Below are 13,583 nucleotides of genomic sequence, written 5' to 3' on the forward strand. Positions count from 1 at the left end.
CTAGCTGCCTGCCTGCGAAACCCCACGTTCTTCCGAAGGTGAAGAACCCAACCCGAAAATGACCGACTGAGAATACGCACACCCACACACAAACAACAACAAATAAAAAGAGTAAAGATCAAAATGAATATATTAAGAACAAAAAGACGAGTCATGGAAACATAGAATCGGAAATGATGAAATCTAAAGCCTTCAAAAACAGCAGTGGTATTTAAACTGAAGTAAATGAGATATATGTTAATGATCCTCTAGTTGCTTTGCTTATATTACCCCACATATCTTGTATATGGCATACAAACAAAACGACCAAATGCTTCGACTATAAAGCATACTGGCTGGCTGCTGGTCTCCCAATTCCTTACAAAAGCATTTATGCTCCAATCATCGTGGCGAGGTGGGCTGCCGTTTTGCTCATCACTACTGTACAATACGTTCTCGCTCTCCCCTTTCCCCTATCAAACCCCTATGTATTGACACTGCTGTATCTTAACCTCTAGGCTTTGTCTTAGACGCCCTCATACACAACCCCCAATGTAAGGTTGCCTGATTAGTGTGTTTTTATGTGGTTATTCTGCAGGGATACGTAGTCGCTCTCACCCAGGGCGGCGCTTCCTGCGCTACTTGTAAATAATGTAATTCTGTACAGCTGAAGGGCACATAGAGTGGGACTGAAGGCCAGTACACTGGGAGTTTTTCTTTTTCTGACTAGCACACCTTGCCACATCACCGCTTTCCACCTCAGTTGCCCCCCCCCCCCCCTCGCCTATTGCTGTAGTCCTGCATGATTAGAGTTAACTCTATGCTAATCTCACTGTATGCTAAAATGAGTCTGTATACAGACCTTTGTTTATATACGATGTAAACTAACTCAACTCCAGACATGGGGGGGTCTGGTCACAGGATAGGACGAGTGATTGTGTGTGAGTGTGTGCGTGTGTGTGTGAGTGTTTGTGTGTGTGTGTGTTAACCACAGGCAAGCCATTAAGACATTAGTAAATGTCATGGCTGAGTTTGGGACTTAAAGGGTCAGTACACTCTGAAATAAATTATTTTGATTGTGCTCAGACTTCATGAAATTAGCCTTAAGGGGTTTAAGAAGTCTGATTTGTGTGTAATGTCCCTTTTATTTCTCCTGGCAGTGTATGATCGCTCCCCACCACGCTGTTCCACGGCCCTGCATGTCATTGTGTACCATTAACCCTTCATAGGCACAGGTGGTTGGTCTGTTTGGCTGTGGTGTTTCCACGAGGAGACTATTCTTATTTATTTGATTGTCTGAAACACAGAAGGCTTTTAGAAAGGGACACAAATGATACAGTGGGAAGTTTAAAATGCAGGCGATGAGCGTTGACCTCGTAGCAATGTATAGACTGGATAGAGGCGACCCAACAGTTATGTTGACGACATCATTTCTTAGCTGGAGGATTTATTTATTGAATTATTTATTTTCATAGATGGAACCCGATTATGGCAAGTGCCTTTTGGAATGAAGCATTGCAAGTGCAGAAATTATGTTATTTTGCGTATTTTTTTCCTATGCTTCTTCTTTTTTCTGCCTTAAAACTATCCAAATCCCCGAGCCACCAATGTTGGTGGGAAAGAAAACACTGTTTGGCCAGATGTTGGCGCTTTAACTTTCGGGTCTAGCCAGCGGCAGTGACTTTTTGTGGCGCGAAATCAAATCGCTTTCTTCAGATTGTAAGGCTAAAGACAAACCTATGCTAGTTTTTACACACCATGTAAGGTCGTCTGCCATTTTGCATATTGATTTAATTATAATTTCTCCTCAAAATGAATCCCCGTAAAATGATGTCATCAGATTTTCTCAAACTGGGACCCGAGCACACACTCAGTTAGAGCCCTCCACTGTAGTCCACATCCAACCGTTGATATTTCACCCAAAGACAAGACCATCGGATGTCCATCCCATTCAAAACATCATATATGTCCACTGCTCACAACAGTTTTAGCTACAGTTGTGTGTATGTAATAGTTGATTGCATTTAAGGTGTTACTACAGATACTAAAGCTTTTCTTTTCTTGTCATGTTTTTGATAAAAAACACTCCAACTAGAAGTTGTTTACTTGTGCATGTGTTATTTATTCTAAGTTCACATTTTCTTGGTTTCCACTGCCATATTCCATGTTCTCACGCAGGGTTGTGTGGGTGTATGGGCAAAGAACCATTAACAGCTGCTGGGTTATGAAATAACATTTTACAAGCAAAGAAATCATTTCCGTTCTAATAATTCTTCAGTCGGACTGGAAAGACTTTCCACAAACTGAGCTGTGTTTGTTTTTGGAGATGTCTCTCCGTTTTATGCATATTTTGCATAGTAGATTAGCTTTCCCGTCACCACTTGACAATCAGGTAACTGACAACATACAAAGATTTTTACACTGTTTGTTTCCAGCGTCTCAAAAACACTATTTACATTACTTTTACTCTTTCCTGCTTATGGAAACTGCATGACTCAAAGGTCCGCTATTTAAGAATAATGGTCCAGCCATGACATTGTTAAAACGTCCTCCTCGAGGTGTGATAACAGCACCGTTCAGTTGGCTATAATGTTATTTGACGGTCTAACTGTATCTCTAGTTCAGATGCTACAGCACTGTGGTTTACGTTCAGCATGGAGTCTACCTAAAGCACCTTGTCGCTGTCCATGCGATGTCTCAGAATGAAATACATAACTTCTAACTACTTTCAACACTCTTCCTGCCTGTGGCCTGTGTGCGGTGAACCACACACACCGACATACGGTAGCTTAGCAGAGCTAAAGGCTAACGCTAACGCTGCGGCTAGCTTGGCGCTCTGTTCCTAGGTCTGGCCAGCGCAGGGTTTTTCGAAGTCCGGATAACATAAATTCTTTCCTTTTATTTCTCTCTCTGAATGTGATCTTTTTATAAGACATCCCTCCAGACAATTCTGTTGTAATTTAAAAGGTGCTTTTGATCCTGCGTGATGCGCCTGAAGTAGAGATGATTCTAACAGCTGGGTCGTCAGCACTGAATGTAGAAATGAATTGTTTCTCTCACGTCACTGCTGCTCTGCTTCGTCATCAGTGTGTGAATGTGTGATTTCAAATGAACCAGCGTTCAAACACAAGCCGTCTGTAAGGTTGAATCGGAAGATGTGATCTGGACGGATTATTGAACAGTTCATGTATTCACATTTTTCTTTCAATACAAGATTTTGTGGGATTACTCATAAGAATGTCGATGGAGAGTCGGTACAGTTGTGTGTTTGGAAGTATTTCATGTGTTTATTCACGTTCAGTCACATCAACCTTAGAATTTAGAAATGTGTCAACGACTAATCCTGCCATGTTTTGTCAGACGGGATTTTAAATTCATCTCTTGTGGATTCAGGATTCAAATTCATGTCTGTTGGCCATTTATTTGTAATCTAAAGATGGCTGACGTGTCATTCAGCCATAATATTATTGCCAATTTCACAAGCTGTGCCAACATACCATCTCTGGACTCAGTACTTGTGACCCCCAGTTTATTGATTTTCACCTCTTTCTTTAAGTCATATTGTATATAACAACAATCCAACAATGCAATAAAAACTTTATTGCACTCAGACAGGGAGGCAAGCCACTGCGAGGGTCAGGCGATGCTGAAATGTTGAGAGTCTTTAAATGCGGAACTCTACAGTAATGAAACCCTGTATAGCTCATCTGAATCAGGTGATGTTGTTCTTCAATTCTTTTACAATTACCTTCTCTCTTGTTTCTTTTACTCCGTGCTGTTTTAATGCATCATTCTTTTGACATTGTCAGGTTGAAAAAATAAATAAAAAATAATATGTTTCACGCTGATCTCAAAGCTTTCAGGCTATAGCGTTTCAAATAAAGTCAAAACAAATGCAAAAGAAAAAGAAAAAAAAATACTGAAAGCTGTTACTGTAAACACAACATTTTAAAGGAACTGTGTATGTAAAAATAGTATATGTATGTGATTGAAAATAAACAAAATCTTTGATCTTGGACTACAGTGTACATGTTTATTTTTCCCTGGAGAACATTTGTTGATTTATATGCATCTAAAAAGTTTCTTTCTGGCCTTCTTCAACTATATGTCCAGACTGCAGTGACATGTTTACTATCACATATTCCCATATATCTTACATACTGTGGTAACTATGCCTTCTCTGGTTGTGTTTGGTAATTATGGTCAAATCAAGACAGATCCTATAAGCCATATTGTTTAGTGTTTATGGGCTGTTTCATTCAAATTAAATGTTTGTTCTCATGCCATACTTAATTATCATACAGCATTCACTTGGAAATAAGTCCGCAATCATTGAACGGTTCCAGCTACAACTGTACATTTTGTGTTGATATCATTTATAAAAAAATAGTCAATAATGAAAATAGTAATTGTTGTGCTAGTACTAAAATCTACTCGTGAATTAAATACAAAAAGTTAGGAGGCACTCTAAAAGTAAATAACAAAGGCAGACTCAACTAAAAATGCTTTTTTTAATTCATAATTTGTTCTTTTTTGTGTCTCAAGTATCATGTCATGAAAATATTCCACTAACCCAGTCCCCTTCTCCCTCCGGTCCTGCGTCCATAATCTGCTCTTTTGTGTTGAACTCACAGAACTAGGTGCCGCTGTCAGCTCGGCTTAAGCCTATTATTTCCCGGTGGAGGGTGCAAATTGAGAAGCGCAGGCTCCCCTTTCCCTCCTTCCGTTGTTCAGGCACTTCTTCCCCCCTTCATGTGCACATTCCAGATGTCCTGCACTGACCAGCAGCAGGTTTAAATGGGACCTGGTCTTCAGAGGAAGAGTAGCCAGCATACAGCTCAGGTCTGTACTCAAGATGTTTTGTACCCATCAGCAAACCCACACCGCGTGTGTGCATTTGGCTTAAAGCTACATAAATACACTCATAAAGACTTCAACAATATGCAGTCACGTTACAGACATTCACTTATTAAACATCGGCCCGCACGGACTCAAGCACCATCATGCACACAATACGTGCTACTGAATCTAGCCAACAGGCTTTTGATGTCCTCAACATTAATCACACTTTGATGCTGTACTCCACTTTCTTTTTCACAGTTATGACCCACAAACACAACTCTTGAGTTGGTACTCTGCTGCTGCAGCTTGTTATTCTCTGCTACTTTAGAATGAAAACCTGTTTGTGTCAGGTGGATAAATTGTCAGAAGACGATGGGTGACTATTTTTAAAACTTACATCTCGTATGCTCAGAGGTAGACCGTGACGTGTAATTCCCAAGAGCAGTCAAAGAAAGATGGCAGCTACACACCTGTTAAGAGGGAGCGGGACAATTTGTCGACTGAAATTCAAAATGTACTCATTTTATTTTATCGGGGGTTTGTGCCAATGACTCAGCGTGCAAGTCTTAAAATGTATCGTTACAAGCTACAAAACATTCCTAAATCCGTATCAACTCAATACATGCCATACCCATCTGTATATGCGTCACACCACAGCGCGGACTGACAAGTAGTGTCTACGAATATCTATAAAATATTTACATTACAGGCTCTTTTTTGGTCATGGGGTAAATTAAAACAGCACAGAAGCACAGGCACGTAAACAGTATATGTTAAATGGTACACACATTGACCGACAGAACATTTAGTACCACCTTCACTTAACCAACATGTAAGTGCAAGGAGAAATCTTAATATAAAATATCGCACATTGATAACGTTGCTTAAATACCAGATAAACATTTAAGTATTACTTACATTTTTTTTTTCTTTCTTTTTACATACATATATGACTGTTTTTTCCGCATTGTTTCCCCAATATGTACATGAGCAGATACAGAATTACATAGAACAATACAATGTTTTTGGTTAGATTTTAAAAGTGAATTATGAGTTTTGCATGGTCCTAATGCGTTTACAGGTTGTTGTGTTTTTGCTCAAAACAACCAGTCAACATTTTACCTTCCCCCTATATGGCTCAAGGAGCTAAAGTAAAAATAACTAGATTACTGTGTATCATCATAGACCATAATGTACTGTGATTACCACCGGTTTCTGAGTTGGAGTGTGTCTGCGAGCTGTTTAAATAATGCTGTATTTACAGATATTATCAGTCTGGCATCACTCCAGGTGATGTCTTCATTTATACAGGTGCCTTGCATTAGACCTTGACCTCCTATTACTTAAATTAAAACATGGCGTTAACCTCTGCAATGCGACTTTCCGACTTTCCCCTCAACCACCAAATCCGGTTTGGAGCCCTCGATATGTCATATAATAAACCATTTCCAGTCTTGGGCTGGCGTTTCCCCGCCTTCCTTCACTGTATCCAGATGGTGTTGTTACGATCAGGTCGGCGAGGGTCGGCGGCCGGGGTGTTGCCAGTCGCAGTGAGGTCACTAAACGTGGAGAAAAACTGCTCCATCTCCTTCTGCAGTATCTGATTCCGCCGCTCGGCGTCGTCCTTGGCCCGCTCGGCGTTGCGCAGCTTGATCTCCGCCATGGTGTACTTCTTCCTCTCCTGGTCCAGCTCTTCGTGGAGGCCCACCATCTCCGTCTCCAGCTCCAAGTTGCGCTGCTCCAAGCTGCGAAGGAGGGAACGAGACAGCGTTCACACAACAAGCAATGGCTCCTTCTGAGAGTCTAATGACAAAACACACTTTCATTTTCAATGAGACACATTAACTGTGAAGCAGGTTACTCTGCTTTAGAAAGTTTGAAAAAGTCTTTTCGTAAAAGAACAACATATTGAAATTTGCCTGTCATCTTTAAAGGGATAGTTCAACATTTGCAATATACGTCTGTAAACTGAATATGAAGCTAGAGCCAGCAACCATGTTCATTCATCTTTAGCAACTTCCAACACACTTTAGGAACACATTTCTCACCTCTTTATTCTGGCCTCGTACTCGGTCTTCTGCTTGTGCATCTCCTGTTTAAGACTGGCCACTAAACTGTGCAGAGCACTGTGACTGCTGGGTCCATTGCCAACAGAGTAACCGTCACTGTTATTACTACTGCTGGTCCCCTGACTGCTCCTTCCTGCTCCACCTCCACTGCCTTCTCTGTTGCCGTTTCTGCCCTCCCCCTCCCCTTCCCCTTCTCCTTCTTCTCCTCCTCCTCCACTGGACTGCGGGCACTCAATGTCCTGTGCTGGTCCATCCAGGTCCTCATAGTGAGCTCCGTAGAAGTCCTGCTCAGGGCAGGTAGTAGTGGAGGAGCGACAGGAAGTGGAGTTGTCGGGCAGAGAGATTTCACAGGAGGACGTGGACCAGGTGGCGCTGTCCACGCTCTGCTTGTCCTCGTGGCTGCTGTTCAGACATGTGTTGGTGATGTGGTTCTGCTGCTGCAGGTTTTGATGGTTTAACTGGACGTTGTCATACGTGGAGAGACGGTTCTGGTTGGACGTTTGATCCCCGTGGGAGCAGTCGCGCGCTTTGCTGTTCTCGCGTAACGTCACGCAGCCATTCGGTACCCAGAGACCATTGCGGCTGTTCACACCCCCCGTGACCACATCGGTGCTGGAGATGCCCATGCGCACAACTCCAGTCCCGTTCCCTCCAGAGCCGCTTCCACCCATCACGCCACTGGTGCCCATTTTTGTGCCGGAGCCCTTGAGCGTCCCAGTACGCCGCACCGTCAAACACCCACCACCGTTCAACGTCGGGCTCTTTTCTTGACTGGGGTCTGAAGAGGGCGAGGAGCTGAAGGAGCCGTTTGTAACAATCCCACTGCCTTTGCTGAACGCCGGGTTCTTTTTGACAGTCAGTGGTGGACTGCGGGTGATGTCAAAGCGCCCCATGACGCCATTGCGAGGGCTTGCCGACCGCGGGGAGCCACTGTTGTCCACGTGCTGGCGGTGCGAGGGAGACTCGGGTGCTTCCCAAACGCACTGCCGCACCACCTGCGTGTTGTTATTCTCGGCGTTTTGAGACACCGTGGTGTTGGCGGAGGGAGCTGCGGCGCCTTGTCGCCGCCGCAGCTCGATGTTGTTGTTGACAAGCTCGAGGGCCGTGGGGCTGTCCTCATCCAGAGGGAAAAGCACGTCGTGGCGGCCGATCAAAACGGCCATGAGCTGCTGGACCAGAACCGTACCTGACAACATGAGACCGCCCGTTACTTAAAAACATGTTAATTCAATTAAGGTCGAAACTAAATGCCAAGACACTCGCACACGACCAGCAAGGATACATACATACCTTCCATGATAGCGACTGGATCCTCGACCTTCGGCCTCAGGATATTTGGCCCAAAGACTGTGGCCAAGTTTTGGACGCTCATTTTATTCACTCCTGAATACGACTGGACTTCATCTAGAAATCTGGCAAAGAAAACAACAAAATAAATCATCTTTTCCCTGTTGAGTAATGATCAACATCTTAAATATCACCCACGTTAACAAGCTATTAATACCTGCAGATGTACTTGAGAAGGTTGTAGTTCACTGGAGGTAGATTTTCCACAAGCTTTCTCAACTCCTTTATACCCTGCAGATGATGCAGAAACTTTTTAGTGAAAGTTTCATGCTTCAAGTTGTGATAAATAATGAGCAATTACAACAATCACACACACAGCTCAAATAACAAATCAGTGAAAAAACAATCTGATCAAGGGTCTTTTATTAAAACTGAAAGAGCATCAATGTTTCTTTCAACGATTCATCAGGCTTCTTTTTTTTTTCTTTTAAACAAATCTACGATTTGTTTTTTTAAGGGAACAAATACACAATAAGATTCATCATCTAAATATTCCCATTACTTTCTGAGGTCGGTGTTCAAAGGGAGATTACCTACAGGAATTAATGTTGCATTGGTTATTATTGGAAAAGATTATTAAACAAAATATATACACTTTATATACTTTTAATGAATATGTTTTATATCATCAGACCAAGGGTTACAAACAACCAAAAACCTGCTGCAATACACAGGCAAAACTGTTAATCTTTTTTTCCAAGAATATCGGGAATTCTGCTTACTGTGTTCCACCTTTTAATTAAAATTCCTTTGATGAGGTTTAAAAAGGAAGGCCAGCACTAATTTACGCTTGAGATGTTTAAACTGAAATACAAAATAACACTCGATCACATGGATACACAAAGTCACAAGCGTGAAAGAAAGAGGATTACACTGTGAGGCAGCCAAAGACCCCCTGCTGTGAAGCGCTTTATTTTACGGCGTAAAAAATAAATCCTGTTTACACGTTAGAAGTCAAGACGGGCACAACGAAGTCATTGTGTACTGAAACAGCGGAGCGGAGTACGGTGTGGCCGCGCAGCAAGACACCAGCTTCAATGCCACCGAGCAGGACGTTGGGAAGATTTATGTGAGGGCATTCATCAAGTGCCCTTTCTTACCATTTCATCATCTTTTCCGATCAGGTTGGTGCAGGCCAGAAAGTCGTCATACTTGTGGAAGGGGACGACCGGCTCCGGCAGCTCTCTGAGATACAGCTTCAGCAGAGAGGCCACTGTATGCACATCTGTGTTACTGCACAGGATGGAAAGACACACAGAAATGGGAAGGGGTTGAGGTTATTTATTATTATTATGGATTTGAAGGTCTAACACAAGGGTGCGTTAGCTAAATGTGTTCAGTGCCTGCATTCGCTTAATATTTGTTCCAATGCTGATGCATTTGTAGAGATAACAGTTTAGAAAAGATCTGATTGACTTCTAATATATTAGATATTTTAAGATATAAAAGACCCCACTTTTACTTATTCATTTAGTACAAATCAATACATAACTAGCACCTTTCCTAAACTTTTCTCCATAAACATTTTTACTTGAAAAGTTGCTCTGGTTCAGGTGTCTCTGAGCCGAGAACTGCCATTAATTAATTCCACCTGCGATGGCGTCAAAGTGTCGGACATTACATCACTGTTTTGTGCTGCTGAGTTTTACAAGGCTGCACTGAAGAGGAACACTGGGGATGAGAAGGAGCACAATAAACCCAAATCCCCTTATCCCCCTCAGTGTGGTAAAGGCAACACATCCAAAACTATCTGCAAGTTATCCACATACACATGGAACGAACTGTGAACTTTGTGAAAAGGAATTTGTAGCCAGATTTTTAATTTCTTTGAAGGGAATAATACAGTTTCCGGTGCAAAACAGTTCATTCAAGTCTCTATAAAAAAAACTAAACCTCATGCCCATTTTTTGAATGTGTAACATCTGGAGGAATTCAGGCCATCAGGGACACTCATGTGGTTCCAGTGGTGCAAAACTCAACCAAACAACAGTTTGAACATATTACCATCACAATAAAATGCACGAGCTGGTCGGTACGCTTAACGTTACTGTTTCCTTACCAATCAAAAGAAGGTTTTTCTCCACAGTCGAAGGCATCCTGCAGCTCTTTGACCAGGTTGGCCTGTCCGGGCATCCTGAAGAGGCCCTCCTCCCTGAGGCCCCACTGCCGAATGAAGTCCACACACTGCTCCACCAGCATGGGGGCAAGCTTGTTCCCGAACCGCCGCTCATAGCGCACGGTTTCCTCCAACTTCTGACCGAAGATCCCTGAAAAGATTCAGACATTGATAAATGTCAGTGCTTCAAAAGAATCGCTATTGAGTTATTTTGTTTTCACCCCATATTTAAACATTTCTTCACTATGATCAACCCGTTATATTTTATTGTATTTATAATCTGGGAATCAGGGTGCAGTGAGTGAGGTTATATCAAAGAAGCTCAAAGCAGTGGTTTAATAATCTTTTTGACACAGATATATACGTACAATGTGGTTCTCTCTTCACAGCTAAATCATTTAGGACATGATTTAAAAATGACAAAAATTATACATCCTGCCCAATCTAACTTTCTATCCCGAGAACAAAAGAGCATTTTTCAAAGAATTATAAACAACCAACAGCCTTGCATCTGCAGCTTAAGGCACATCAAAGAAAACAGTTAAATTGATTGAAAAGAAAATAAAAAAAAATTCTGATAAGGCTGGCTAGACAGACCAAGCAAAAAAAAAAGTGTACACCCACAAAGCCTTAGTCTGATGATCAAATCTCTTAACTTCCCACCTCTCGCCTTTTGCCTGAGGAAGTAGCCGTTAAAATTTTTTTTTTTTTTAAAAAGAACAAAAAAATATAGAAGAAAGACTGATTTCCATTTGCAGCCGTTTCATGTGGATGCAACTCAAGAGGGGATTAAGGCAGCCTTCCTGGGAGATTTGGATCTGCATACTTTTCCGGTCTCCAGAGACAGACCGAGGCTACTCACACACAAGCACACACACGCGGTACGACAAGGTACCGTAGGGGGTTCGACTGAGCTCACCGGGACGCACGTGCTTCTGACAGCTTTGGACACAGAAAGAAGCCGCTCCGAACCAACTGTTTTTTTGTTTGTTTTACACAGGCGTACAGATTGCAGCTTTCCTAGTCAACTGATGCAAATGCTTCAATATAATTATAAATCAGGTTGCTTGTTCACCAATATTATTATAGTAAGATATACTCACCCCTCTTGAAACTGACACAGCTTGTACGCTTTCGGAAGAAAGGCCTATCAATGAATTTGTAATACGATAACACACCACAGGTGCAGAAGTTAAAGTGTCGACATTCCAGCATTTTCCACAAAAAAAAAAAAAAAAACAGCCTCAGTTTTGGCAGAAAGGAAAACAAAAAGGATGCAGAAATAAAAGAAACTGTCTTCATTTCCATCTCACAGTAAAAGTTTCTCTTCAATCATCTTTCATGGGCAAAGCTGCTGCTCAGAAATGGAAAAGTCTTGTGCTCTTGTCTTTTTCCTCAGGGTCAGTCGCTTCGGGGACTTTTACAGCAACACAATTAAGACAAAACTGTAAACGGTCACAAAGAAGTACTTGAAACTGTGTATCCATTTCCCAAATCTTGGATCGGAGAGAAATACAACAAGTCACGCTCCACCAGAGTAGAGAAAGATGAATATCCTCACAGTTTGAAGAGAGCATCAGAGAACAGGAGAGAAACGGTGACTGGATAAAAGTGAGGTCATCCCTCCAGACGTTCTGGTCATGAGTCTGGGAATGTTTTCCCTGAGTCACTTGTAACTGTGTGTGTGTGTGTGTGTGTGTGTGTGTGTGTGTGTGGGGGGGGCGATGATGAACAGTGTGCACGTGTGTTTGCATGCACGTTTGCTGGCTTGTACCACAACACACACGCACCTTCTTCTGCATGAGAACTCAACTTGAAGGCAAACTAAATATGAATTGTACATTAAGTTGAAAGTGGTGGACTCACTGAAAGAGACATGACACACAGGGTGATTGGAGGTGGTTGTGGTGACATGTTTAGTCCAAACCAACAATTAAAACAGTCTGAATAATCTCCCATGTTAGCTCTAGAGAACATGACTGGAAATAAAAAATTATACATATAGACATTATGTGTTTTAGGATGAAGAACAGTTCAGAATAGTTCTCTAGATAGCATTAATCCAACAGCAACTACAGCTAACATTAAACTCTTAAATAAACAATGGGTAATTACCATGAAATATATCTCCAAAGATCCAGATGGAGAGGCCACAACTGCACATGACTTCAAACTCTCTCTCGTCTTGTCTTTCTGGACAGTAATTAATTCGACATCACGGCGAGTGTTCAGCACAACATGACAGAAAACCTTTGGGAGCTCCGAGCTCCAACACAGGCTCCGTTTCGGGGAGCTCCCCTCCCCGTCTGTCACTCTCTGAACAAAGATTTGGAATCACACTTCAGGGGCACTGACCGGCCAATCAGGGCTCAGTTAGTCTCTGCTGCTACTGCAAAATGGGAAAGCCTGCAATGTGTGTGCGTGTGTGTGTGTGTGTGTGAAAAGTCCGGCTCCGCTCCCATTTGGAGCCACCTTTCTTGTGGCATCTTTGACAAATGGCTCGTCCTTTTGAAGAGCAGTCAACTGCAATCAATATCAAACTCCCCGCACTGAAAACAGAGGGGCCGGCTCGGCCCCACCCATTCACTGTGTCCCAGAGAGCTGCCTGCACGGCCCGTCCGGTCTCGAATGCGGCACTTGTGCCCCCGCTGGAACACAATGTGGGACAATGGCAGCCAGTAAAGTCAATAGCAAGACTTAGCGGGCACAGCGGGGCACTCGGTAATCACCGCGCTGATCCCAGGAACAATTACACCGTCATGCACTTCAGCTTTGAATCACAGCGCACTTGATGACATCACCAGCGGGGTTTTTTTTGTTGTTTTTGTTTCATTTGACGCATGTAATTGATTTCAACACATTAATGTCCTTAGTGCATCGGCGTGAACAGGATGGATGGGAAGAGAAAACAAAACGTGCAGGATCAAGATGCAGAACACGAGACTGTAAATTCAAGCTTCACAGACATTCCTCGCTTTGTGGCGATGCAACCAACATGTGGCGGGACACCCACCATATGGACTGAAACATGCAGGAGGCCACCTGCTGCTTTATCTGCCAACGAACTCTGGAAACATGCTTGTTTTAAATACAACTTTGAACATTGAAGTATTATAAAACATATTGCTGGGAAAAATGCAGTATTTAATATAGAACATTTAAAAAAAACGCTGCAGTATGTAATACATGAAAATAAATGCGGTATTGCACCTGGAACTTGCTGCTAAGTC

At 42.5% G+C, this 13,583-nt stretch overlaps 1 protein-coding gene across 1 annotated transcript in view; it reads right to left on the reverse strand.

Moving 5' to 3' along the window:
• Positions 1–4,471: 4,471 nt before the first annotated feature.
• The window catches only part of arhgap24 (Rho GTPase activating protein 24), a 54,978-nt gene continuing 45,866 nt past the window's right edge, over positions 4,472–13,583 (reverse strand). The window contains exons 5-10 of the mRNA XM_034546332.1: positions 10,297–10,504; positions 9,338–9,470; positions 8,395–8,468; positions 8,181–8,302; positions 6,870–8,076; positions 4,472–6,566 (exon numbers count right to left, since the gene is read on the reverse strand). Coding sequence (XP_034402223.1) covers positions 6,302–6,566; positions 6,870–8,076; positions 8,181–8,302; positions 8,395–8,468; positions 9,338–9,470; positions 10,297–10,504 — 2,009 coding nt within the window. The 3' untranslated portion in view covers positions 4,472–6,301. The remainder of the gene's footprint in view (positions 6,567–6,869; positions 8,077–8,180; positions 8,303–8,394; positions 8,469–9,337; positions 9,471–10,296; positions 10,505–13,583) is intronic.

This window comes from Cyclopterus lumpus, chromosome 12, assembly GCF_009769545.1.
Source record: "Cyclopterus lumpus isolate fCycLum1 chromosome 12, fCycLum1.pri, whole genome shotgun sequence".
In the NCBI taxonomy this organism is placed as follows: Eukaryota; Metazoa; Chordata; class Actinopteri; order Perciformes; family Cyclopteridae; genus Cyclopterus; species Cyclopterus lumpus.